At 37.7% G+C, this 27,880-nt stretch overlaps 1 protein-coding gene across 1 annotated transcript in view; it reads left to right on the forward strand.

Moving 5' to 3' along the window:
- The window catches only part of BMPR2 (bone morphogenetic protein receptor type 2), a 175,130-nt gene extending 154,656 nt beyond the window's left edge, over positions 1-20,474 (forward strand). The window contains exons 11-13 of the mRNA XM_055120119.1: positions 6,691-6,863; positions 9,256-10,535; positions 12,574-20,474. Of these exons, the coding sequence (XP_054976094.1) occupies positions 6,691-6,863; positions 9,256-10,535; positions 12,574-12,824 (1,704 nt within the window). The 3' untranslated portion in view covers positions 12,825-20,474. The remainder of the gene's footprint in view (positions 1-6,690; positions 6,864-9,255; positions 10,536-12,573) is intronic.
- The last annotated feature ends 7,406 nt before the right edge of the window (positions 20,475-27,880 follow it).

The raw sequence follows: 27,880 nt of genomic DNA on the forward strand, positions 1-27,880 counted from the left end.
AGGGCGAACTCCTGGCTCTTCACTCAGGGATAACTCTTGGTGGGGAGCATATGTGGTGCCAGAATTGAACCTGGTCAGTCCCATGCAAGGCAAGTGCCCTCCCCAGTGTATTATCGCTCTAGCCCTCAATGCAGTATAAAGTTATTTCTGACAGTTTTTCTGGTTTGAAGGAGGGGAGGAAGTTTCTATGTGCCTTACAGGAGTTCTTCCCCTACTATTTTCACTAGTCAGATATCACCATTGAATGGAATATCTGACATTGAGTTAGGAATTATTTACTCCTCTTCAGTTTTTTTTAAGTTTTTAAATTTTATTAAAGAACTGTGATTTATAAAAAGTTATTGGTAGTTGATTTTTAGACACATAATGTTCTAGCACCAGTTTCACCACCAGTGTCAACTTTCTTCCACCAGTGTTTTAGTTTTCTCTTACCCCCAGTCTGTCACCTTGAGAGGTATATTTTAAAGATTGATTGTTGTAGTTTGGATCTCAAGTCTTCAGTTCAGTCTGTGGTTTGGATATATAACTATACCACTCCTCCCAGATTACCAATACCCCAAGGCCCCTGGCCCCTCCTTGTTCCTTTGTTTTATTCCTTCCTCTTCTTATCCTCTTCAATTTTCTGGAAGACTTCTGTAGAAAAGGTATTAAAGGGTGCTGCCAGGGATTGAATCTGTAGCTTCATGCCTTTAGGGCAGGCACTCCCTGTCACTGAGCTATCCTGAACCTCCTGGCACAAGTGAATTTTTTAACTTAGTGAATAAAGTTGAGCGTGTGTGGCTTATATTATGGGGTATTTGCATTTCTTGTTTATGTGCCCCTGTTTAGATTATAGGTTTCTTTTGTTTTTCTTTGGTTTTGGACCACACCTTACAGCGCATGGGTGCTGCTCCCAACTTTGTGCTCCAGGGTCACTCCTAGCAGAGATTGGGTGGTCAGGCTGTGCCAGGGATCAAACCTAGACCCTCCATATGCAAAGCATGCACTTAACCCACTTACTTTTTTTTGGGGGGGGGTAACACCCAGCGATACTCAGGGGTTACTACTGGCTCTGCACTCAGGAATTATTCCTTGCATTGCTTGGGGGATCATATGGGATGCTGGGGATTGAACCCAGGTCGGCCGCATGCAAAGCAAATGCCCTACCCACTGTACTATCACTCTGGCCCCCATTTACTATTTTTGAAGACTTAATAATATTGGCAGACATCATAGATACTATTAAAACAGCCAAAAAGCATCAAAAGAGGGATCAGCTAAATAGTATAGTGGGTAAGATGGTTGCTTGCCTTGCAGGTGACTGACTCATATTTAATCCACAGCACCCCATATGTTACCCTGAGTACCATCAGGAGTAATCCTGAGTTCAGAGCCAGAAATAGCCCTGAGCATGCCAGGTGTGGCCCCAAAATCTGTCCCCCAAAAGTATAGAAAAAAGGAAACATTGGAAGATGCTAAAATGAGTGATAGAAATTGCAAAACAGGATATTTACAGAGGGTAAGAGTACTTCCCCCAAACACAGATTGTAATAGAGAAAATATTCATTGATAATAAAAGGGAAAATGGGATTTTTTTTTCTTTTTCGGTCACACCTGTCGATACACAGTGGTTACTCCTGGCTCTGCACTCAGGAATTACTCCTGGTGGTGCTCAGGGGACCATATGGGATGCTGGGAATCGAACTCATGTTTGCCACATGTAAGGCAAACACCCTACCCGCTGTGCTATTGCCCCAGGCCCGAAAATGGAATTTTATAGTAAAGAAACTTAGGAGACACCAGCTCAATCATGTGTTCAAGGTTAACTTCACTCATAATGGGACAAATCAAAATTGTAAACCATATGAGAAGAAGCAATAAGAAGAACACAGCATCTCTTCGGTGAATTTCTTCCAAAACCCCATATCTTGGATGAGAAAATATCAAATTAAAAATTAGTCTGGAAAGCATCTAGCCAATAATTATTTTGTTTATTTTAATGTAGACAAAACCCACAACTGTTGATACAATGAAAAAATTCTAGAGTTGAAATTGATCAGATGGCAAAGCTCCAATATTAAAATTGATAAGTATAAAAAGAAAAATTTTGTGTGAAAATTGTTACCTCTCATCACTGGATTAAGTCTTTGCCTGAAAAATGTATTAAGCTGTTTGTTGCTAGTCTTCTGTGTTATTGTTTTGTTCGTTGAGTTTACTTGATTTCTGTGTTACTTTCCCATCAAATTTGGTATGCTCCTATTGGTGTGTACTTGAATTTCAGTATTGAGGAATTAGAAGGTATCCTGTAGCTGCATACATGGCCACACAGTCCAAAGAATTCGGATCTAGGGTCTGGTCTAGCCAATAATCTTTAACTTAAAAAATAAAGGTTGGGACCGGCTAAGGTAGTCAGGGTGGGGGACTTGTGTTTATCTCCTCTAATGATCATAGAAGATCTATACCAGAGTTGGATTAATCTACATAAAAACAGCCTGAAACCCTGATGAGCAAAGCTTTCACAGCAGTAGACAAAGCACACCTAGGTGAAGTGGGGGTATACTTTTGCCAAGAAAGAATCCCCACCATAGGGAAAGGCTTATCACTAACTTTATCCTGGGGGGCACATGGTAGAGTAGGGTTGCCCAAACTTTCAGAACTCCAATTATTTGATCCTAGACTTAAACACTAGAGTAGGAGGCTAGAAACTATATGGTACTTTATTTAAATAGGGTCACAGTCATTGGCAGGTGCTGTCTTCCCCCTCCCCCTTTCTTTAAATGACAAGGATCAAACCCAGGGCCTCACACATGCAAGCAAGTGATAGGCATCATATTAAGAACCTCCCTCTACCTTGCTGATAGCAGTGGTGATGATTTTGTTCTCCTTAATAATAGACCCTGTGGGGAAAATCCCTGAGAACTTAACTGGCTGGAGACTGAGAGACAATTATCTAAAGTGCTTTCTCCTAGCAAACAAACAAACGTGGTCCCTGCCAATCTTCAGTGGATAGTAGTAAGCAAGTCAGATCCTTCCAAACAGAAACCACATGCCGGTCTTCAGAATAATAACCAGGACCCAGAGAAATAATACAGAGATTAAGGTGTTTGCCTTGAATGCAGCTGACCCAAGATCAGTCCCCAGCACACCGTATGGTCCTCCAGACTCACCAGAGCCAAGATTAAACCCTGAACACAATCAGGTGTGCCAGAACAGAAGGAAAGAAGGAGGGAGGGAGGGGAGGAGAGAAGAGAGGAAGAAAGAAAGAAAAGGAAAGAGGGAGGGAGGGAGGGAGTTGGCAAGGGGAAATGTGTTCTCTGCTTCCTCGTCAGCACACAATCAGCCCTATGTTGCACACTTTAACTTATCTTGGCATAGGGTCTCCAGACACTCAGGTTCTCATAACTGTGGCAGCCAAATGACACTGAAGAGCACTTGAACTCCTGTTCACTACCCAAGCTCACTTGAACTTGACTCATACATGCCCCCGGCACTCATAATTTTGAATCTTTAATCACTGCCTGGGCTCAGTCAAATTTAGTGACACAAAAGTGTCCTGGCACTTGAAATTGAGAATCCCCAGGTTTCCCCCAGGCATACTTCACTTAGAAGCTATAGCCAATCCCAGCCACTCACAACCACAGCCTCATGGTCATTGCCCAAACGTGTTCTCATTTGATCCCATAACCAAGGTTAGGCACCTCTAACTTTGAATTCTCTGGTTGCCACCCATGCCTACCTGACCGCAGACCCTTATGGAGCACCATACATAATGGGGAAATGGAGGAACACACCCACACTGATGCATCAAGACTAGACAGTGTCCAGTAAAGAACTTATACAAGAGTTATTGCAAGCTTCCCTGAAGAAAATTTTAATGCGAGAGTTCTCGTGATACCCACTAAAATGAGATCAATGGAACAGAGTTTCAACAAAGTGAAAATTTGGAGGGGGGAGTAAGGGAAGTGTGAGCCACACTTAATAGTACTCAGAGCTACTCCTGGCTCTATGTTTGAGGATCATCCTTACCAGTACTTAGAGGACCATATATGGTACTGGGGATCAAATAGGGTCAGCTACATGCAAGGCAAGTGTACGTAGTTGATAATACTCCCCTGTATTATCTCTTTGTCCCCGAGGGAATTTTTTGTTTGAGAAGTCCAAACAGAAATCATGGAACTAGGGGACTGGAACAATAGCACAGCGGGTAGGGCGTTTACCTTGCATGCAGCTAACCCGAGTTTGATTCCCAGTATCCCATATGGTCCCCCGAGCACCGCCAGGAGTAATTCCTGAGTGCAAAGCCAGGAATAACCCCTGTGAATCGCCTAGTGTGACCAAAAAGCAAAAAAAAAAAAAAGAAAAGAAAAGAAAAAGAAAAAAGGAAAAAAAGAAAATCATGGAACTAAAGACTCCAATAGTTGAGTCTATAGTGGTGAGCTCAACAGCAGGATGGAAGCAGAAAATCAGATCATTGAGCTCATGATAAAAATAATGGAAGTCAGAAAAAAAAAGATTAGCAAAAGAAGTAATAAATAAAAATGCAGAAGATATTATAGCAGCTGCATAGATCAGCATCAAGAGTAACAAACACCATCAGTTCTAGAAGGAAAGAAGTGGGTGGGGGTGGGAGGGTGTAGTGGTGGTGAAGAATTTTTATTTTTTGAAGAAATAATAACCAAGAATTTCCTCAAGCAGAGAAAGGAACTAGACACTCAAATCCAGGAAGAGTTCCAAACAAAACAAACCCAAGCAGGTGTACATGAAGACAGCTTATAATTAAAATGGCAAAAATTAAGATAAACAGTTCTTAAAGATGGAATTAAAAAAGTAATCACATATAAGGAATTCTACATAAGACTCTCAGATTTGTTGCAGGAACTATTCAGGCCAGAAGGGAGTGGCTAAACAGCAACTCAGGAACTGGACTTAAGCAGAACTGCCTGGCTTGTGTCACTGGGATAAGTTTCACTGTGAATGATCCCTGTGCACCCAGGATTGGGACCCCCACCCCCATATTTATATTTTCTTATTTAAAAATAGATCTAATTTCTCAGTTGAAAGGCATTTGAAGGTATCACATGATGGCAAACCCTTGAGTCCTGGATTATAGAAGGAAGAAGTGGGAGTGGAAATGAAGAGATGGACTAGTGATAACTTAATGACATTGGAACATTATATGACTGACACCCAATTATGAACAACTTTGTAATTGTGTATCTCACTGATTCAATTCTTTTTTTCTTTTTGGGTCACACCCGGCAATGCACAGAGGTTACTCCTGGCTCTGCACTCAGGAATTACTCCTGGGGTTGCTCAGGGAACCATATGGGATGCTGGAATCGAACCTGGGATAGCCGCATGCAAGGCAAACACCCTACCCACTATGCTATCGCTCCAGCCCCTCAATTTTTTTTAAATATTTTTTTTCTTTAAAAATATAGTACTACTTTAAACTACTCAAATTTTTTTAGGGAAGAGTTCCAAATCTCAGGAGTGTTGTCATTGGTCATTCTTTTTGTGGGGGAATTGGGACCCACCCTAGCTGTGCTCAGGACTTACTCTTGGCTCTGTACTTATTCCTGGCATTACTCAGGGGCCATAAGAGATGCTGGAGATCAAACCTAGGTTGGCCTGGCCACATGCAAGACAAGTTTCCTACTTGCTGTATTGTCTTCCCAACCCCTCAAGTTTTACAGTCGAAATGAAATACTTATCACTAGCAGTAAGAAAAAAAACCTAGAAATTGAAAGTTATCTGATACCAAAATTCCATCAAAATTAATACTTTGGAGGGCTGGAGAGTTAGTATAGCAGGTAGGGAATTTTCTTTGCACATGCCAACCTGGGTTCCATACCTGGCACTGCATAAAGTCCCCTGAGCCCTGCCAGAAGTGATCCCTGAGCACTGCCAGGTATTATACAAAACCAAACAAAACAATTAATACTTGTTTTTGAACTGGAATTTGTGGTTACTGATTGAAATATCACTGCTGTCAGTCAACTGGGATATAGATCATGTAAGTACTAAAGTCACCTATTCTCATGAATAATTTTTCAAGGAGTTAACTGTGCTTATTTACTTGTTCCTCACTTTTTGAAAACCCCATTACTAATCTCCAAAATCTGTAATGCTTTATAGTAGTTATGGAAATATTATCACTGTTATCACTCTTATCACTGTCATCCTGTTGCTCATCAATTTGCTCAAGCGGGCACTAGTAACATCTCCATTGTGAGACTTGTTGTTACTTTATTTGGCATATCGAATATACCACGGGTAGCCTGCCAGGCTCTGCTGTGCGGGCGAGATACTCTCAGTAGCTTGCCGGGCTCTCCAAAAGGGGCAGAGGAATCTAACCTGGGTCGGCCGAGTGCAAGGCAGAGGCCCTACCCGCTGGGCTATGGTTCCAGCCCTTGGAAATATTGGTTAAACAAAATTGATTTTTCTCCTCTGGTCATTTAAAAACTGTTTTTTAAAAAGTTACAGGGCTGAAGAGATAGTAAAGTGGGTTAGGCACTTTGTTTGCACATGGCTGATCTGGGTTCAATCCAGGCACTCTAGGTGATTCCCTGAGTCTGTCACGTGTGATCCCTCAATGCAGAACCAGAATCAGGAGTGTAAGCTCTCAGCACAGCTGAATGACCCGAAAACAAAACCAAAAAAAATTTTTTTAATAAAAATTTACAATCTTTGGCATGTACTTTCTTACAGGCAGTGAGGTCACTCAAGGAGACAATCGAAGACTGTTGGGATCAGGATGCAGAGGCTCGGCTTACTGCACAGTGTGCTGAAGAAAGGATGGCTGAACTGATGATGATATGGGAAAGAAACAAGTCTGTGAGCCCAACAGTCAATCCAATGTCCACTGCTATGCAGAATGAACGGTAAGACTCTAGGGGCTTGGCATCCCTCAGTCGATATTGAAGATTGACCCAATAGAGAAAAGGAAAGAAGTACTCTTAAATCATCCTAATAATGCAGTGATTAACATAAACAATCCAGTGGTAATTTTTCTTAAATATTCCCATGCTTACTGAAGATGTCTGTTTGGTAAAAGTACAAGATGGAATCTCATTTTGTAATGTCTACAGACATAGTAATGAGATTAGTTTTTCTTGATAAATGTTTCCATTTCCCTACAATTATAAAAGTATTTTATATTTTCATGGACTGGAGCAATAGCACAGCGAGTAGGGTGTTTGCCTTGCACACGACTGACCTGGGTTTGATTCCTCCGCCCCTCTCTGGGAGACTGGCAAGCTACCGAGAGTACCTCACCCACACAGCAGAGCCTGGCAAGCTACCCATGGCATACTCTATATGACAAAAACAGTAACAAGTCTCACAATGGAGACGTTACTGGTGCCTGCTCAAGCAAATTGATGAACAACTGGATGACAGTGCTATGGTGTTATATTTTCATAATTCCAAAAGCTTTAAATACTTGCACATTGTTGTTGTTGTTGTTGTTGTTGTTGTTGTTGTTGTTGTTGTTATCATTATCCCTACACCCCCCACTCCCCACTGCCGCTATGATGTTTTTTGTTTGGGGGTGGGTTTTTTGTTTTGGGATTTGGGGTCACACACAGCAGTACTCAGGACTTATTTCTGGTTCTGCGCACAGGGATACTTCTAGCAGGATTCAGGGACCATATAGGATGTTGGGGATTGAACCCAGATCAGCTAAATGCAAGCCAAATGCCCTACCCACTATCCTATCACTCTGGCCCCTACCAATGTTGTTTTTAAAAGAAATGTAACTGTGGACTTGTGTGGAGGCAGGTGTTTCATTAGACGCTGAAGTTTTCATGCTTGTTGTCCAGTGCTCTTTCTTATAGGATATACTACTACTGCTTTTATAAGAAGCAGTTCATGGGCCAGCAAGGTTACCTTGCATGCAGTCAACTTCAGTTCAATCCCCAACACCATAGGTGGTTCCCTGAGCTCAACCAGGAGTGAACCCTGGGCACAAGCCAGCAGTCAGCCTAAGCGCCACTAGGTGTGGTTCTTTCCACACTCCTCTCAAAAAAAGGATGCAATTCAAATAGTCTTTTCATCTCACATGCACATTGTTTTTTGAGACACTTATTTGTTGGAAATGTAATTTGGGGTTCTAAATAAAAGGACTTAAAATATTTTAAGGGCTAGAGAGATAGTATAGGGGGTAGTATTCTTGCCTTGCATGCTGCCAACCCAGGTTTAATTCTCAGTAGCCCATATGGTCTCTGAGCCTTGCAAGGATTAATTCCTGGGTGCAGAGCCAAGAGTAAGACCTAAGCACAGCCAGGTGTAGACCAAAATCAAACAAATGTCTTAAAATTTGGGAACTTTCAGACCCTCATTTGCATTTCCTTGTTTTAGGGCAGATGTCTGTCCACAAGTTTGTCATAAAGATATTTTTAGCAGTGCTTCAATTTTTGTTTGTTTGTTTGGGGGCCACACCTGGAGGTGCTCAGCATCTAATCCCAGCCTAGTGGTTGGAAGAAGCTTCTGGCAGTTTTTAGGTAACCATGTTCTGCTAGGGATCAGACCAAGGATGTCAGCATGCAAAGTATGTTTTCGAGCTCAGTAATATCATAAACTACAGGAGAGATTTTTAATTAATAATTAGTCTTATAAGAGATAATAAGCATCTATTGAAAATTATATATATATGGGTTAGAGAGATAGTTCAAGGGCTGGAGTGCATATTTTGCATACTACAGGATCTGAATTTAGTCCCCAGAACTACATGCCCCTTCCCCAGCACAGCTGGGTATGACTCTAGTGACTCCGAAGCACTGCCAGGTTGACTCTTGTGGCCCCTAGCACCTCAGTGCCAAGCAACACCATGTCACCTTCCTGAGCACTGAGCTGTCAGTCCCTTTCATGTGGGCCAAATGTCATGTAAACTTTCCAGTAGCTTAACTCATGTGAAACTATCAAATGACAAGTTATTGATATTGATTACTTTAAAATAAATTTTGTAATTAAAATTTAAAATTACCTCTAGAATAAAGGAATAAATGAGAGTATTTAGGTATTAGCACTGTGGCTTAGAGCATGTGCTTTGCATGTGTGAAGCCCTGCTGGGTTTGATCTCTGGCACTGCATGTTATCCTACTTCTCACCCCAGCATTGCTAGGTATTGCCCTGGTAGCGCCAGGCACTGACAAGTATGGCTCCCACAAAATCAATAAAAACATTTCAGATTTTAAAATAATGGGTGTTATACTTGGAGAGTTGGTTTGTTATAAACGTATATCCTGAATGTAATGCTTTTTTTTTCTCTTTAAGCAATCTGTCACACAATAGGCGTGTGCCAAAGATTGGACCTTATCCAGATTATTCTTCTTCCTCATACATTGAAGACTCTATCCATCACACTGACAGCATTGTGAAGAATATTTCCTCTGAGCATTCTATGTCCAGCACACCTTTGACTTTAGGGGAAAAGAACCGAAATTCCATTAATTATGAACGGCAGCAAGCACAAGCTCGAATTCCTAGCCCTGAAACAAGTGTCACCAGCCTGTCCACTAACACAACAACCACAAACACCACTGGTCTCACTCCAAGCACTGGCATGACCACTATATCTGAGATGCCATATCCAGATGAAACAAATCTCCATGCTACAAATATTTCACAGCCAATGGGGCCAACCCCTGTCTGCTTACAATTGACAGAAGAAGATTTGGAGACTAACAAGCTGGACCCAAAAGAAGTTGATAAGAACCTCAAGGAAAGCTCTGATGAGAATCTTATGGAGCATTCTCTTAAGCAGTTCAGTGGGCCAGACCCCCTAAGCAGTACCAGTTCTAGCTTACTTTATCCACTCATAAAGCTTGCTGTAGAAGCAACTGGACAGCAGGATTTCACACATGCTGCAAATTGTCAAGCATGTTTAATTCCTGATGTACCACCTGCTCAGATCTATCCTCTTCCCAAACAGCAAAACCTTCCTAAGAGACCTACTAGTTTGCCTTTGAACACCAAAAATTCAACGAAAGAGCCCAGGTTGAAATTTGGCAGCAAGCACAAATCAAACTTGAAACAAGTAGAAACTGGAGTTGCCAAGATGAATACAATCAATGCTGCTGAACCTCATGTGGTGACAGTCACCATGAATGGTGTGGCAGGTAGAAACCACAATGTTAACTCCATTGCTGCCACTACCCAGTATGCCAATGGGGCAGTACCAACTGGCCAGACAGCCAACACAGTGGCACATAGGTCTCAAGAAATGCTGCAGAATCAATTCATTGGTGAGGATACCCGACTCAATATTAATTCCAGCCCTGATGAACATGAACCTTTACTGAGACGAGAACAGCAGGCTGGCCATGATGAAGCTGTTCTGGATCGTCTTGTGGACAGGAGGGAACGGCCACTGGAAGGTGGCCGAACTAATTCCAATAACAACAACAGTAATCCATGCTCAGAGCAAGATGTTCTAACACAGGGTATTCCAAGCACAGTACCAGATCCTGTACCATCAAAACCCAGAAGAGCACAGAGGCCTAATTCTCTGGATCTTTCAGCCACAAATATCCTAGATGGCAGCAGTATGCAGTGTAAGTGGAGAAATTGTGTCATCTCTTCTTGTCTTTTGGGTCAGTTAAAGTTACTACTTAGAGTCAGATTGTGTTTCAGCTAGTAATTATATAATTTCATCACCTTTGGATATAAGGCATTCATTTTGATCTCAAACGTAGTTAGACTATTCCAAAGAAAAAATAGTTTTTTTCTTGTGGGTAACTAAAAACGTCAGTGTCATAGTAGTTAACTACTTATGTGATATGTCCCTTGCATTGCTGCAGATTTATAATACAACTCACAAACTTTATGTGATGGTTAAGTAAATATCAGTGTAAGAGTTCTAAGTAAGAACTAGGAAGATAAGGTAGAGCAAAGCCTAGCATGTGTGATACCCTGAGACTGATACCCAGTATCACATATTCCATCCTACCCTCCAACAACTGGGTATGCTCCTGGTGTCCCCTCAGCCTTGTAGTACCTGTAGGAAGCACCAGCTTGAGCACTGAATCGTCTTCTGGTCCATTAACCCTGCAGCTCCAACCCTGCGTCCCCTTTTACCTCCCTGCCGCCTCCCACACTCACATTAGATGTTGTCTTTATTTAAAATAAAAAAAGACTAAAATGATAAAGTTTATTTGGCATTTTAATATATTTTATGTACATATTTAGATTTTTATCAGAGTACTCTTAAACTCTTAAGAAATCTTAAAAATTCAGAGGTGGGGCCAGAGAGGTAGCACAGCAAATAAATAAGGTACTTGCATACCTCAGCCCCAGTTTAAATCTCCTGCACCACCTATGGTCCCCTGAGCACCGCCAGGTATGTATATCTCCCACTCCCCAAAAGAGTCACTACAAAGAAACTGTAAAGTTCTCAGCTCTTTGATGTTACTTTTTTCAAAGGTCTTCTATAATAGTGTACCATGGGCCCTACAGTATTTAAATAGCTTGATCTTGGTTTCTTGCATTCTTTAATTTATAACACAAGAAAAGAAGAGGGGCCTTAAGAGATAGTACAGCAGGTAGGATGCTTGCCTTGTATATAACCAACCCAGGTTTTGATCCCCATCATCCCACATAGTTCCCCAAGCCTGCAGGAATGATTCCTGAGTACAGAGCCAGGAGTAACCCCTAAGCATCGCCACTGGTGGCCCAAACAGAGAAAATAGAAGAGAGAAAGCTCATTTAAAGACTCTAACAGTCATCATTATACAAATTATTTCTATTTTAGACTGATAACATTAATTTAAAAAACATTCTTATAATAGGTATTGTCAGGACTACAAAATTGAATAAAAGGATTCAGCTTTCAAAAATCTGTGCTGGAGCCAGATAGATATAGTATGGTGGGTAAGGTGTTTGCCTTTTGAACTTAATGGGCGTTCATCTGGCATATATTTCATAAAATGTCTTTTCAGATATAGGAAGGAGGAGTCACTAGAAAATTTGTACTTTAACATTTGTGTGTCCTTCTGAAAAATACTATATCAATGCTGTTAAAATTTGATCTATTTGGGGGGCCTGAGAGATAGTGCAATAGGGAAGATTTTTGCCTTGCATGCAGCCAGCCTGGGTTCAAACTCCAGCACCGCATGGCTCAGGGCATTCCCTGAATTCCTCCAGGAATGATCCCTGAGCCCAGAGCCAGGAGTAAGTCCTGTGCACTACTGGGTGTGGCCCCCAAATTTAAAAAAACCACAAAACACAAACAAATCCTTATTCTTGGATCCACTTTGATTACTAAATAGAATCATTAGGTGAATTCTGCCAAGTTAAGATCTTCACTATTAACCAAACATTTAAGAATACAACTGATAATTTTAATTTTTCCCCTCTGACTCTGACTTTTGTGTTATATTTTTCTTCCTTATCTTAGAAAATAATTGGGCTTAAAGAATCTCAGAAATCTCAGTTAAATTTTGCCTAGCAAAATGTTGCCTGGCATCATAAATTTCAAAAAATGTTTATTAGCAGCCATCCCTGAAGTTGATTTCTGTTCTATAGTTACAACCATAACTCTTTAAGAGTTTTTTTTTTAACATAAAATTCATTTTTCTATACTTTTGCTTTCAGTTGGTGAGTCCATACAAGATGGCAAGTCAGGATCTGGTGAAAAGATAAAAAAACGTGTGAAAACTCCTTATTCTCTTAAGCGATGGCGTCCTTCCACCTGGGTCATCTCCACTGAGCCACTGGACTGCGAGGTCAACAACAATGGCAGTGACAGGGCAGTTCATTCTAAATCCAGCACCGCTGTTTACCTTGCAGAAGGAGGCACTGCCACAACTATGGTGTCTAAAGATATAGGAATGAACTGTCTGTGAAATGTTTCCACGCCTTTGAAGTGAAATTATTTTTTGCATCATTTAAATGTGCAGAAGACATTTTTAAAACTGCTTCTCCTCCTGTCAGTACCCTTCCAATCCCTGCAACAAGGACTTGCTTTAAATAGATTTCAGCTATGCAGAAAAATTTAGCTTATGCTTCCATATTTTTTAAGTTTTTTATGTTTTTGCACTTTTGTTTAGTCTTGCTAAAGTTGTATTTGTCTGTTATGACCACAGAATTATATGTGTGTGTATCAAAAGTGGTCTCAAAATATTTTTTTAAGATAAAAAGCAAAAAACATTGTATGCTGATAATCAGTTTGGACCAGTTTCTAAAGGTCATTAAAACAGAAGCAAATTAAGACAGGTTTGACTGCAATGGTGTCTGGTATCCATGTTTTATTTCTGGGCACAAGCTAGTTTATACGTTCCTGAACATACTCTCTGTTGGACATTCTTTCTTCTTGTGTTTTGTTTGAATGTGCAATAGTCTATAGGCCAGAAATAAACTTTCTTGTAAGCTCTCTTTCTAATAGAGTACACATTCTTCCATAATATAAATATTTTTCTCCCCTCTCTGCCATATGTTTTGGGAGATCTGTTTAGTGACAGTGAATTTTGCACAGGAGAAAGCAGCTACCTGATTTCTTATTTTCTCCTTATGGGGTATGCAGAAACACTGTCTCAAAGGGCTCTAAAAGAAGGAACAAAACCTAATTTGAAATACCATTTATTTTTACCTTCCAAATACTAAACATTTCCTTCCAGGCATTTTTTTTTTAATGCCAGTGGTCATATCCAGGGCCTCATACATGCAAGGCATGCGCTCTACCACTGAGATACATCCCAGTCCCTCCTTCTAACATTTTAAGAATTACATTTAGTTCTGGTTTTAGAGTTCATAAGAGAGCATAGAACAAATCAGAGAAAATTGAATAATAGCCTTTTTAAATTTTTATTTTATTTTTGTATGTGTGATCATGTTCATACTCATTTATTTAAGAAGCACATTTTTTATCAAAAAACTTATAGTAGTATACTTATATGGAATTTTTAAGTGTTATAGCCTTCATTTTCTGAGTGGGCCATCTTTGGTTTTTTGTTTGTTTCGTTTTGGGGCCACACCTGGCAGGGCTCAGAGGTTACTCCTAGCTCTGTGCTCAGGAATCACTCCTGGCAGGGATTGGGAGACCTTATGGGATGCCGGGGATTAAACCCATGTCACCCATGTGCAAGGCAAATGCCCTACCCACTTTACTATTTCTCTGGCCACACATTGCCTATTTAGAAAAAATAATAAACTTCAAAAGTAATTCATAGTTTTGAACCTATCTTTTTATTCTTTTTCCAAGCAAAGCCTGGTAACTTATCTGAAAATGATTCTTCTTCCCATGACCTAAAACACTGTGTAGAAAAATCATTCAACCGGCATGAAGAAATCCCCATTGAAGAAAGGATTGCTGCCAGCCCTTTTTCTTTTAGTAGACTGAGACTTACCTCTGTTTTCAAAACTGTATTTCTTCACTAATCCTATTTTCTTAATGTCTCCTCTTGCCAGTTGTTCACATATTCTTTAATATGTGAGCAACCTTTATTATTTACATTAGATCTTACCTTTCAGTGATAACATATATCCCTGAAATTGTGCTTTTTAAAGCTTCTTTGCTTCTTTCATTAATAACTGTTTTAAAACTACAGCCTCTGCATTGTTTTTTAAAATAAAGCACTTTCTTTAAAATAAGGGACCTTTTTAGAAGTCACACATTTTCCTTCAATCTGCAAATAACAATGATAGCACTAAGAGGAATATGCGAAAACCCAAATTTCTGATCTAGGTTTTTATCTCAAATAATATTTTCTCAGTCATATTATTCTATTTTCATAGTTTAACTAAAAGTAGCTTCATCTTCCAAGTAATTTGCTGTCCAATATGCTTGTGACTGACTTGTGTATAAGCCTTCTTTTGTTTGACATCTTCTATGAATTTCTGATTTAGGTGTTAACCACACTTTACTCAGCTAAATTACTAAACAGTTTTAAATATTTAGAAGGTTGTTTGACCAGTGTCTAGGATTTACTACCTTTTCTGTTTTATTGACCCTTCTCTTGATTTATAGCCTCACCAATATTCTTCTATCATAAAATCTTTTCATTGTTTTTCTTTTCTGTAGCAAGTTACTTATGTCATTCCCAGCAAATTTTATTTAGTTCTCTTGCTTTTGTCTTCCACTATATTTCAGTATATTTTTTTAAACATTTGTAAGACATTGGTAGTCAAATAAATTATATTCCTTCTCCAATTTGAAGCACTGAGAATAAATGAAGATTTGAGATAAAATTCATTTTTTCTTAACAGAAAGAGGAATTACATTAAATCCTATTATACTTTGTTTTCAGGCCAGTTAATTATTTTTCCAACTTTTTAAAATGTTTAATCAAAAAATGCAAAACTTACATGCTAAATTTTTTAAATGTCCATTTCGTGAAGCATGCTTAAAACAAATAATTATCCATTTTTTTAGTGTACTCTAGAAAAAGTAGAAGTAGAAAATGTAGATAATTTTAATAGATTTTAAATTGTATATCAGGTTTACTTTACCATCTGTAACATACAAGCAAGCAAAATTACTGTGACTTAAATTATTTGCTAACTTTATTCATCTAATGATAAATGTTTCATTTTTTGATAAATGTGTCTTAAAGCTAATATTTATTACCAAATTATGGATGTAGAAAAACATTTGCATTCTTTTAAATTAAAAACCATTGAATAAAAAAATATAATTCTTTTTCTCTAAAGTATTAAAACCTCTTAAGCATCGTAATAGATTATCAAAGTCTAATGTTAATTCTCTTCATTATTTTAATTATTAACAGTATTAAATCATTGAAAGAACTTGATTAAAATTTTGTTTAGTCAAAAATTAATTAGAATTTGGGGCTGGAGCAATAGCACAGCGGGTAGGGCGTTTGCCTTGCATGCGGCCAACCCGGGTTCGATTCCCAGCATCCCATATGGTCCCCTGAGCACCGCCAGGAGTAATTCCTGAGTGCAGAGCCAGGAGTAACCCCTGTGCATCGCCAGGTGTGACCCAAAAAGCAAAAAAAAAAAAAAATTAATTAGAATTCCTAAAATTTTATATTTCTTTTAAAATATATAATTGGGGGTAGCTTATCACCAGAGTAAAATGTTTTGGGAAAGCACAGGAATGAAATAATACTAATTGACTATCTATTATATATTTAATACTGGGCTGCCCACAACCTACCTTTTTAATCCACTTTCCAATCATATAAAGATTATAATTAATATTTCCACTTTACAGATGCAGAAACCAAAGGCAAGAGAATCTAATATACCCAAAGTTCACATCTAGTAATAGACACAGCTGAGATTTTAAACTAGCTTTGCCTCTCTTCATATCTCTTTCATCTACACCACACTGCCTACACACTGTGTGATAGGATATGTAATGGACTAATATTCTGTAAGAAATTTAGTCATTATATTCCAGTACAATTATGGCTTGTATTTAAGCCTAACCAGATACCTTAATGACCTTAGAAGTTAGGCAAACTTAAGATGTGTAGACTTGTTCTATGCTGATTGTTGCTTAAGGAATAATTACTGACTCGATAAAATTTTAATTTCACATCCGCCATAAAAACATTTTACTTCTCTTATTTTTGGAGTTCTTATATTGTAGGACATAAAGGAAATTTTAAGGGAAAGTAAAGGTAGCCTGTGGGAACTGAGCTGGGTGTTTTTTCTTTAATTGATTTAACACTATATTTGGAGGAATTGATTTAACAAGACTTTTCATTTTATTAATCCATCTTGAAAATTTTTACTTTTAGGAACTTTAGAAATAATGTACTATTATAAAGTACTAATTGAGCAGGATGTAGGAAGAATAACCAGGAGACTGTCCCTTTATAAAGCAGTTAGTATAGCTTCCTAAGTGTGTCCATTTGGTTCTTAATGTGAAAGTAATTAGAGAAAAGTATGAGCACACAATTAAGTATTCAGTGGGAATTGTTACGGAATTTGACAAATATTTTTATGTTACGGAATTTGGCAAATATTTTTTTTAACATAATGGGGCCTGAGTGGTAGTACTGGGGTAGGACACTTGCCTTAGGGCCTGAATTAGAGCCAACCCAGCATCCCATATGGTCCCCTGAACTCTGCCAGGAGTGACTTCTGAATGCAGAGCCAGGAGTAACACTTGAGCATCATCAAGTGTGGCCCCCCTCCAAAAAGTAAAAAAAAAAAAACTCACAAGTTTGACTTCTAAAGCCAAATAGAATACCTGGTTAGGCAAAAATTTATTGAAATTTTTATTTTCTATAAGCCTCATTAGTCAAAGTAATTTAAGATGGTAAAAATATTTCAATAAATTTTGCTCTTTTCATATTTATGAAAGTAAATATTTTATTGGAAGTAGCTGCTAGAATTTGAAATTGCATTGTATTTCTATGCAATCTTTTATAAATTTATGTTGAACTTAATACCATTTATATGCTGGATATTACATAACTATTTACAGATTACCTTATATATTAATTTACCTTTAAGCTATCTTCTTAAAGCTAGAATCTGCACAAACATGTTAGTTGATTATTTAGACTGGTTATTCTAGAAATCACTTACCACTCCCATATACTTGGTTTAAAAGGAGTCTTTTTCAGACTGGGATGTTTCTAAGTACCCATACATTTGACTATTAATCTGCTTTTAGCATATAAAATTGAATTTTAACTTACACAGTTCTGAATTATGCAAACTTTGGCCAAAGTTACCTTGCATGATCCCTTCCTACATAGACTTTTATTAAATAAATACAGCAAATGACTGTTTTAGCTAGTTACACTAATGTTATTATCAAAAGAAGGCTTTTCTGTAGGTTCCCAGATTAAAGAATCCTAGGAAATCTTACAGTGTTTTGGTGCACAGACATATTTTCATCAGTCACCTTTTACTTTGTGTTGAACCTATTCTGTCCCTTGATTATCTTACTCGCAGTCTTCTCTGTCAGGCAAGTTTTTATCATTTCTGCTTCCCTTAATTTTCATTTTATATTCTTTTCTCTTGTCCAATTAGTAAAAATAGAGAGCTGTTGGCCCTTCTCACCAACATTTTTCCTCTTCAGTATGCTTTGAGCTTTTTCTCTGTTAACATCTAAGTCTCAGTTTCTTCAGTCAAAATTGCTTTGGTTCACTTAGCATTTTCTTCTCAGTACTATTTTAATTATTTATATATTTAAATACCTAATATTATGTTATATTCAAATTCATTATGCCAGTTAAGTAAATAGCTTAATAGGATAGAATTAAGAACCAAGATGTTATTAGCATTTAACAATGGATCAAATCATGAGATCATCAACAGATTACTCACATTTTGTATCACCTAAAAGTTTCTATCAATTTGTATTTTATGATTTTATATTATCATTAGTTAAAACTAAAAAGCCATGCATACAGAATTGTGTATCATTTTGCCATTAAAATTTTAATCTATAATGCAGCGAGCTTAACATTATGATTGAGCTACACATTTTTGTGCATTTACTTACATTAAATATTTTCTTCAACAGAAAACCCTTCAATAATCAGATATCTATGGCCCTTTTTGCAAACCATTTTTGAAATACAGTTTTGCGATGTAGGCTAGGCTGTAGCAATTTTCATTTAAATTTTAAGTGACAGATTCAAGTTAAGTGTTTGTGCATATAAAGGAAATTTTATGATTTTATCTCATAACTGATACACTTGAAATAAAATACTTCAGAAAAAAATGTATACTATATATTAAAATTATTACCCAAATTAGCCATTCTTAAAAATTCTAGTCAATTATTTCTGTGCTACTTGTAGTGTCACTGTTAAATGTTATAGCATTTTTTAAAAATTAAAAATCCAGATTATTAATCTTGATAGGAGAAAAGGAATCCTTAGAAATAAATCACATAATTAGGGTATTCCAGTTTATGATTAATTTTAAGCAAATTACTGTATTTTAAACTACAATTTTTAAAAAATGTTTTGAAAGGCAACATGTGATTTTTCCCATTACATGTATATTTAGACTTCAGAACCATTTTTACGTTTTAGATTCATGCTATAGACATAATAATTACTTAAAAACTCAGGGCCCCTTTCATCTTTTTTGCACACTGAACATTGAAAAACTTCAATTGTTAGCAAACAGTTATGGTTAAATATGTAACAAATGTGTTTTGTGGCACATGGTTCATTTAATGTTTTACCTTATGATTTGGTTTAATTTGCATAGGCACATCACATTTCATTAATCATAAAGTCTTGCCCAGTTCTGTAATTGCTAAATAGAGGGAAAATGACTCAGCTAACAGGCTACATGTTGCAGCATATTTAGGCCTTAGTGTTGGAAGCGTCACCTTCAAACCATTTCTGTTTCTTAATTAAATGGTTATACATGATGGGACAAATCATTTCATTTTGTTTGTTTTTAATAGGAGATTTTAGTAAAGTAGTTCCTCTGAGATATAATTTTCTTGAGGTAATAAAACATAACACTGTCTTCTAAAAGTGAGCTAATATATGCTTTAGTAAAAGCTTTGATGGTTCTGAGAAGGTAAACTATGGCAACCTATTTATTGCATTGTCAGATCCAAATAGAATTTTTCTTTCAAACAGGTAAGTTCAAGCTCCAAATTGGTATGCAGTATATTTCAAATACTAGGAGTGAATTTATTTGTAACCCATCTCTTGTCTCAGGTTCTCTACCTTATTACCAATCAATCCTCTTAAATAAAATAAACAAACATTTTAAAAGACGCTTAACAGGAAAGAAAACTAAATTGCTAAAATTTGCAATTAAAAAATAGGTTCTGGTTTAATATTGAATTGCTTGGCTTCTGTGGCTTTCCTTTTTCTGGTCACATTTATTTATTTAAACAGTTTGTGTATGTCTTGTTATGTTTCCATGGATATTATATTGTGTAAGTGTTTGTATAAGCTGGAATCATTCTTAGTTTTCTGTTGATAATTTTTCAAATAAAAGTAAGTGGATAATTGTAAAATACACTAACTCTTAGGGTGTTGTAGTAGCTGAAACATGAAGATGTGTAGCTGCCATGCTTTTTCTGAATGGACAAGAGAAACATAGCTACAGAGTATTCTCTGAGGATGCTTTTCTGGAATATGAGAAGCTGAAAAATGTTGGCAGTTCCCTCAGAACCCTCTTTCTTGTTAACGGGTATCTTTTGTTGGTGTGTTTTGCTCTTACACTACAGATAGATATCATATATGAATTTATGAATAATTACTTTCAGTTATTTTGCTTTTGTATAAGCTGTCTGAGACCTTGCTATGCTGTACAAGTTGTGTTTGATGGATCAGTGTGAGTATGAAATAAAGCAAATCACTTTTCTTTTGTATTATCTATGGATGCCACTATGAAAGCTGACATTAAGCCACTAAAGAGTTTTCTATCAATAATTGTAAGTAAATGCTTTGATATATATAAACCTAAATAAAAAAAGATTGTATTGATACAGAGACATTGGAGAAGGAGATTTTAAGACAGTTCTTTAGGTTTAAAATGGCTTGCTGTAAAATGGTGCATTATTCCATTTATTAAAGATCATATTAATGACAAAAGTAATTGTATCTTTTGATTTTTATGAGGTCACCAGAAATTATCATTGTTATGTGCATTTCCAGTTTTTTCCCCCTAGAATAGTAAATGTTGTATCTTTTATGACTTCCATTACTCAGTATTACATATTCCAAAGTCAACTTTCTGGTAGAATAATATTTAAACACAGTATATGCCAGGTACTGTTTCAGTTAATATATATTACTGATAATTCTCAAAACAATTATTCTAAATTTATACCATTGTCCTTTAACTAGCTTGTTAAATATTTGACCAAAGCCACAAATTGACAAAGATTAGATTATACTACACACACACACACACACACACACACACACACACACACACACACATACATTAACTATAGTTTTCAAGCTCTAGTTATTGGAAAGTAACTCAAAAGTAAAAATGGGAAATGGTACATTGGTTGAATAGCATAGCCAGTAGTAACATAGCTGAATGGTTTGAGAACATTAAAATTACAGTAACATGTAGTAACCATGTAGTGAAACAACTATCTCGATTGGCCTAATATGTGACTGTATTTCACAACAAGTAATTTTCTCAGCTAGATCCTTCATATTTTTAAAAGCTCCTGTAACATAGTCTTAGCATAACATATTGTGTAAAAGAAACTTTTTTACTGTTAAGGATAATTTAAGATAGTGATTAGTGTTTTTCAAATTAAAGTCTACATTTTATATTTGGTCAGCTTTTATTGGTATGGTATCAATTTTTTGAAGCTGAATAATTTTCTGTACTGAGAAATATCAAAAAGTATGATTTACCCTTCAGGACTTAATCCATCTTGTGGAAGAGAGAAATCCTACCTAGGAAATGATTGTGCCCAAAACAAGAGCATTTTTAAGTATCTGATTGAGTGGTTAAACTATAAGTTCAATAAAGAGGCAAGCAAGCTTTCAGCTGGGCTAAGCAGGGGCTTGAAAAGATCGGTGGAATTTCAACAAATCAGGAAGGAGGAATATTTATTCTTTGTTTTCTTTGGAGGGATTTGAACCATGCTTTCTCATGTTTCAGGGCTACTGTCAGAAATGGTTGGGGGACCATGCATTGCTGGGTATGGAACCCAGGCCTCCAAAGCATGCACTTCGGCCTATTAAGCTATGTCTCTAGTCTGGGCAGAATATTTGAAGTGACCATGGTTAAAGAAGAATACGGACTGAAAATAAAGCAGAATAAGTAGATCTAAACAGAGAGACTTCTGAAAGCCAGACCAAATTTATTGAGGTAGTACTGTCATAAACCAAATATGACTGTCACAGAGAGACCAGAGTTTCTTAGGAAAGTGACCAAAGTAATTTGAACACATGCTCTAATTAAAAGACTAGAACGAAAATATTAGGACAGTAAATAGTAAGGATACCTAATCCAACTTTATTAAGCCAATTTTATTAATTTTTCCTTTTGTTATAACTTTACTGACAAATATGACTAGGAATTTTTCAAATGATGAACAAACTCTTTAAGCAGAAGTTGTAGCACCCACAAATCCTAGAGACTTGTGAGAATGGAGGTTTTTCAAAGCAATGGAAAGATGTTCTATAAGAGTATAATGTGGGGCACTGGGTGGAAAATTATGGGAGAAATGACACCGAAGAACACAGATGACCTAGATATGACTATATCATAGAAGGGCTAGCTTATGGTGCTGTTTTTTCTAGACTTCAGTGAAAGAATTTGCACCAAGGAGCTTTAAAATAAGTACGAAGAATGGATTGAGAGGAAGGTAGCTGAATATAGAAACCTGGACAATATTATGACACTGATAATAGATAACAAGAGCTCAAACCAAGACTAACGTCATTTTAGTAAGAAAGGACAGACTGGATCAGAGGGGAAAACATCAGTAAGATATTGTGAGCCACTTAGATGAACATTGACCAATGTCAGGGTTTCAGTTTGGCAAAGGACTGACCATCATTCGGGGAAATTAAAAATGTCAGGGAATATGTGATTTATCAAAAGGTCTATAGTTGTAGTATTTTAAAAATAGAGTTTTTATTTTGTTCTATTATTATATCATGAGTTCACATTTCTAGTTCCCAAAATACATGTACATAGTTTTCACCAATTGTTTCTTAGAAATGCTTTCAGGAATAGAGCCTTCCTGGGAAATAACACAAAAATTTAATTTGCTTTTTTGAAAAAGTAGTGTCTTATTATTTATTGCACATAGCAATTTAATAGGATATTTGGGGGGTTGCCCTGTTCCTGACCTATAAAACTGAGCATTGAGTTTTAAAGGGAACAATGGCAACAATAGGATGCCCTAAAATGGTGGATAGTGAGGAGGTTGTCTTGGTTATAAGTCATCAAGAGAGGCAAGTTGTGTTTCTTTTTCCCAGAACTTCCCTCTTCCAGGATATCCTCAAAAATCTGGATATCCTCTCTCAACCTAGGACCACTTCCCTCCCCATTTATTTAATTAGAACAGTGGAAAACTCCAGAGAATTTTCCTAAGAAAATAAGAACCAAATGTGTATTTAATTTTTTTAATAAAGCAAAAAAGAGAAACTATACCATGCCATGCAGCGCTGGAAATCAAACCTGTGGTTCCATGCATACTAGGCATGCACTGCTGCCTTTTGAGCTGTTTCCAAACCCAGGATTAAATATTTAAGAAAACAAATTTTTTCTCCTTAGATGTCATGTAGAAACTTAGAATTACTTGGACTTTGGGAATGGGGTGTTCTGGCTCTGTGCTCAGGGATCACTCCTGGAGGTGCTGGGGAATCATATGTGGTGCCAAGGTCTGCCTCATGCAGTGCAGATGCCCTATCTGCAATACTATCGCTCTGGCCCCTGAATTACACAGATTTTTAAAAAATAAAATTTCAGTTTACTTTTAAAAGTTAATAATGTTATTAAAATTACGTGTTTCTGTGGGCAGAGATAGTACAAGGGTTCAGGTGCTCTCTTTGCATGTTATGAACCTCAGTTTGATCTCCAGAGCCCCATGTGGCCTCCTGAGCACTGCTAGGGATCACTCCTGAGCAGAGTCAAAATAGCCCCTGAGCACAGTTGAATATGCCCCAACACCCCCACTCACCACCACCACCACAACCAAAGTCAGTTGTTTGTGACACTGTGGATGCCTTCTAAATGCCACATCTCATATTGAAATAAAAATATCAGCAAAATTTAAAAGAAAAAGATCTTAATCTACTCTCAAGGTTTGCTGCCCCTATTTAGGGAACATTCAAGCTTCAGTGTTTCAACCGCCCCACTTGGCCACCACACACACACACACACACACACCACTATCCCATTATGGGGATATTTGATCTTTATTTTTTAGTTTCTTCCTACATCATGCAATTTTATACTCGGATACCAGTTGTCTGGACAATCTAATACTTTCACCAGGTTATCCATGGCTAAAACTCCCAACCTGATGTTCCAAGTTGTCCACAGTGCAACTGCTTACTTTCAGTCTTCTTCATTCTCTACTCTGTAGTTGTAGCTATGTGTTTGCTTCCATACTGAATTGTCAGTCTTTGTATCAAAAAAGGTATTTATTGTGTGTGGGGTAGGGAGAGTAAGATTCTGTCCTTAAGAACTAATTTTAACTTTAAAATTTTTTACAGTAGATTCTCATTCAACTCTTCTTAACCAAAATCTTAGTCTACCTGTGTTCTCTATGCTTTTAAAAGAAGCTCAACTGCTACTTTTCATTTGCAAGTGATTTGTGGTTCATCTTCTTCAGGATTAAAATTGACCAAAATGAGAAGCACTGAGAGAATGTGCAGATACAGAGACACTCACCCACACAAAATTTTTTTCTTTTTTTTTATTAGTGAATCACCATGAGTTATAGTTACAAGCTTATGAACTTTCATGTTTGCATTTTGTTTATATCCCTCCACCAGTGCCCAGTCCCCTCCACCAATGTTCCCAGTATCCTTCCCACCCTCCCGCCCCATCCCTCCCAACCCCACCCCACCTCTGTGGTAGGGCATTCCCTTTTGATCTCTCTCTCTCTCCTTTTGGGTGTTGTGGTTTGCAACAGAAGCACTACATGGCCATCGTGTTTGGTCTATATTCTATTTTCAGAGTGCATCTCCCATCCCTTGCAGGTCCTCAAACCACACTTTACCTGGTATTCCTTTCTCTATGCAAGTTGCCCCTTCCTCCAGCATGTGGGGCCAGCTTCCAAGCCTTGGAGCCAACCTCCTGGTACTTATCTCTACTATTCTTGGGTGTTAGTCTCCTATTCTGTTATTTTATATTCCACAGATGAGTGCAATCTTTTTATGTCTGTCTCTCTCTTTTTGATTCATTTCACTTAGTATGATACTTTCCATGTTGATCCACTTATATGCTAAGTTCATGACTTCATCTTTTCTAACAGCTGCATAGTATTCCATTGTGTAGATGTACCAAAGTTTCTTTAACCAGTCATCCGTTCTCGGGCACTCGGGTTTTTTCCAGATTCTGGCTATTGTAAACAGTGCTGCAATGAACATTCGAGTGCAGATGTCATTTCGATTGTACTTTTTTTGCCTCTCCGGGATATATTCCCAGAAGTGGTATTGCTGGATCAAATGGGAGCTCAATTTCTAATTTTTTGAGAAGCGACCATACTATTTTCCAAAAGGGCTGAATCACCCACACAAAATTTTAAAAGTGAATGTCAGCATTACCCATAAAACACATTAAGTGGGAAAAGTGAGTTAGAGTAAGTGGACTTAGAATGTGGGTTCTCCAAACCAGACTGTTTCATTTCAGAAGCCCCTGGGAGGGGGGAAGGGAGATGAGACCCCGCCCTGCCCCAAGGGACCCAGCCCTGGCAGCTGAAAACCTCAGAAGTCAACTGCCACCATGCTCATGGCCTCTCTCCACATGCTTGGGCCAAACCTCACCCATGAGTGATCCTATTCCTGGACTGCGCGACTGCATTTGAGGCCATGTGACTCTTCATACCACACACCCTACCCATACTCCTAGAGTACCACATTACATTTGATGGGGTTCAAAATAGGAGGCAACCAATCTTAGAGGGAAATAATTTTTTACACACAGACACATACACACACATATATGTATATATATACACATATATCCAAATATATATAAGCACACAGGCTCAACCTTTAGCAACATGTTAGTGATCTCTGATAGAAGAGCTTAATGGCCCCTTGGTGAAATACAACAATCTTCACACTCTTTCCTCTAAGGAAACTTTTTTGTAGCATTTTCAGCAGTTTTTCATGATAAACAATATAAAATATATTATTTTGGTTCTGCTTTGGGCCAGGGGTCAGGATGGAAAACATCCAAAATATGGTGGTGGGAAGGTGTAATGATGGTGGAATTGGTGTTTGAATATTAAATGTAATCAAATATTGTGAACTACTTTATAAAATAAAAAAAATTTAAAAGAAAGCGGGTTCTTTTAGATAAAAGCATTTAACCCGCTGTTTAAACAACGGGTTAAATGCTGTTATCCTCTTGTATTTTTTTAATGTTGAATTTTTTCAGTCGGTAATAGAGTAGAAGCACTATTTTTTGTTTGCCCAGCAGCAAGTCTGTACATCACTTTGACCACTGGGTGGCTCTCATACTTCATACTCCAAGAACTGCAACATCTGGATTCTTTTCTTTTCAGTCGTGGTATCTCTTGTGAAATTTGCTTCATAATATTTTTTGTCACTGTCACTGTCATCCCGTTGCTCATCGATTTGTTCGAGCGGGCACCAGATAGCACAGCGGTTGGGCGTTCGCCTTTCATGAGGCCGACCTGTGTTCGATTCCTCCGCCCCTCTCAGAGAGCCCGGCAAGCTACCGAGAGTATGGAGCCTGCACGGCAGAGCCTGGCAAGCTACCCGTGTGTATTGAATATGCCAAAAACAGTAACAATATTTTTTGTATTATGAATAAAAATCAGGAATGACCCTGTTAATACTACTTATTTATTATTATAATATACTGCTTTCTATTGAATGAGAAGGCCTGGGCTATTAGATCTACAAGTTATTCCTCTTCAGAAAACACAAATATCAATGCTAGAACTTAACATGGTTATCCTTACCATGACCTGATTATCCTATGACATCACTTCAGTCCTGCAATGCAAGATAATTTGTAATTCCTGAAACATATGGAGAGATGTCTAATCCAGATCTTGAACACTTTTTTCTAAGACTAGTATCTGTCAGGACTAGTTCAGTTTTAGTTTCAACTAGGATTAGCAGTTTTATGAAATCATTTTGTAAGCAAGATTAGGCTTTAGCCTTTTAAACCACTGTTGACTTGGCTTTCTTGTACTTCATCTTGTGAGACATTTTCATCTTTCCTCTTGCTTTATTTTATACCTTAAAATTATTTTTCCTTATTTAATTGTACCTATTCCCCCCCACCCCCCACTGGGCACCTCACTGTGCTGGAGATCAAACTGGAGCATGTGCCCAGCCTTGGAGCCATTTCCCCACCAACTCTTCTTTTTTTTTTTTTTTTTTTTTTTGCTTTTTGGGTCACACCCAGCGATGCACAGGGGTTACTCCTGGCTCTGCACTCAGGAACCACCCCTGGCGGTGCTCAGGGGACCGTATGGGATGCTGAGCATTGAACCCGGCTTGACCGCATGCAAGGCAAATGCCCTACCCGATGTGCTATCACTCCAGCCCAAGCACAGCAGGTAGGGCATTTACCTTGCACCCGGCCGACCTAGGTTCGATTTCTCCGCCTCGGCAAGCTACTGAGAGTATCTCACCCACCTGGCAGCAATGCTCAGGGTTAGTCCTGGCTCTGCACTCAGGGATGCTTGGGAGACCATCTGGGATACCAGGGATCTAATCAGAGTCAGCTACTGGCAGGGTAAATACCCTACCTGCTGTACTACCTATCTCTGATGCTCAGTATATTTTTAACCTAAATCTAAGCCATTATTTTCCCAGGATAGTTGGATAGAAAGTATTTTCCTGTTGCCCTCTTTGTGGTTTCTACAGAAATCCATTAGTTTGTTTCTACAATAACATGTTGATTCAAGATTTTCAAATGTTTTCAAATAGGACTACTTTAACATGTAAATTCCTAGCAACATGGAGAATAATATTTTCACATTACTATAACCAAGATCAGAAAAAAGAAGAGTAATTAACTTTGGGCTTATGGGAGAGAAAAAGAGCTACATTCTTTCAAAGAGTGTTATACAGAAATAATTTTTATTCTCTCCCAAAGCTGATCTGAACAATTAAAATAAGAGCCAGGATTGATTTACTTTCCAGGTGAACTTTAATTTTGAAAATAGACTCTCCTAAACATGGAGAATCTCAGTAAATCTGCTTTCTCTAGATATTTCTTTTAATTAATTTTTATTTTCTATATAATTTCATATTTGACATGCAAGAGAATAATCTGAATCCCTTTTATCTAGGAAAGGATTAAA

This window comes from Sorex araneus, chromosome X (genome assembly GCF_027595985.1).
Source record: "Sorex araneus isolate mSorAra2 chromosome X, mSorAra2.pri, whole genome shotgun sequence".
Classification (NCBI taxonomy): domain Eukaryota; kingdom Metazoa; phylum Chordata; class Mammalia; order Eulipotyphla; family Soricidae; genus Sorex; species Sorex araneus.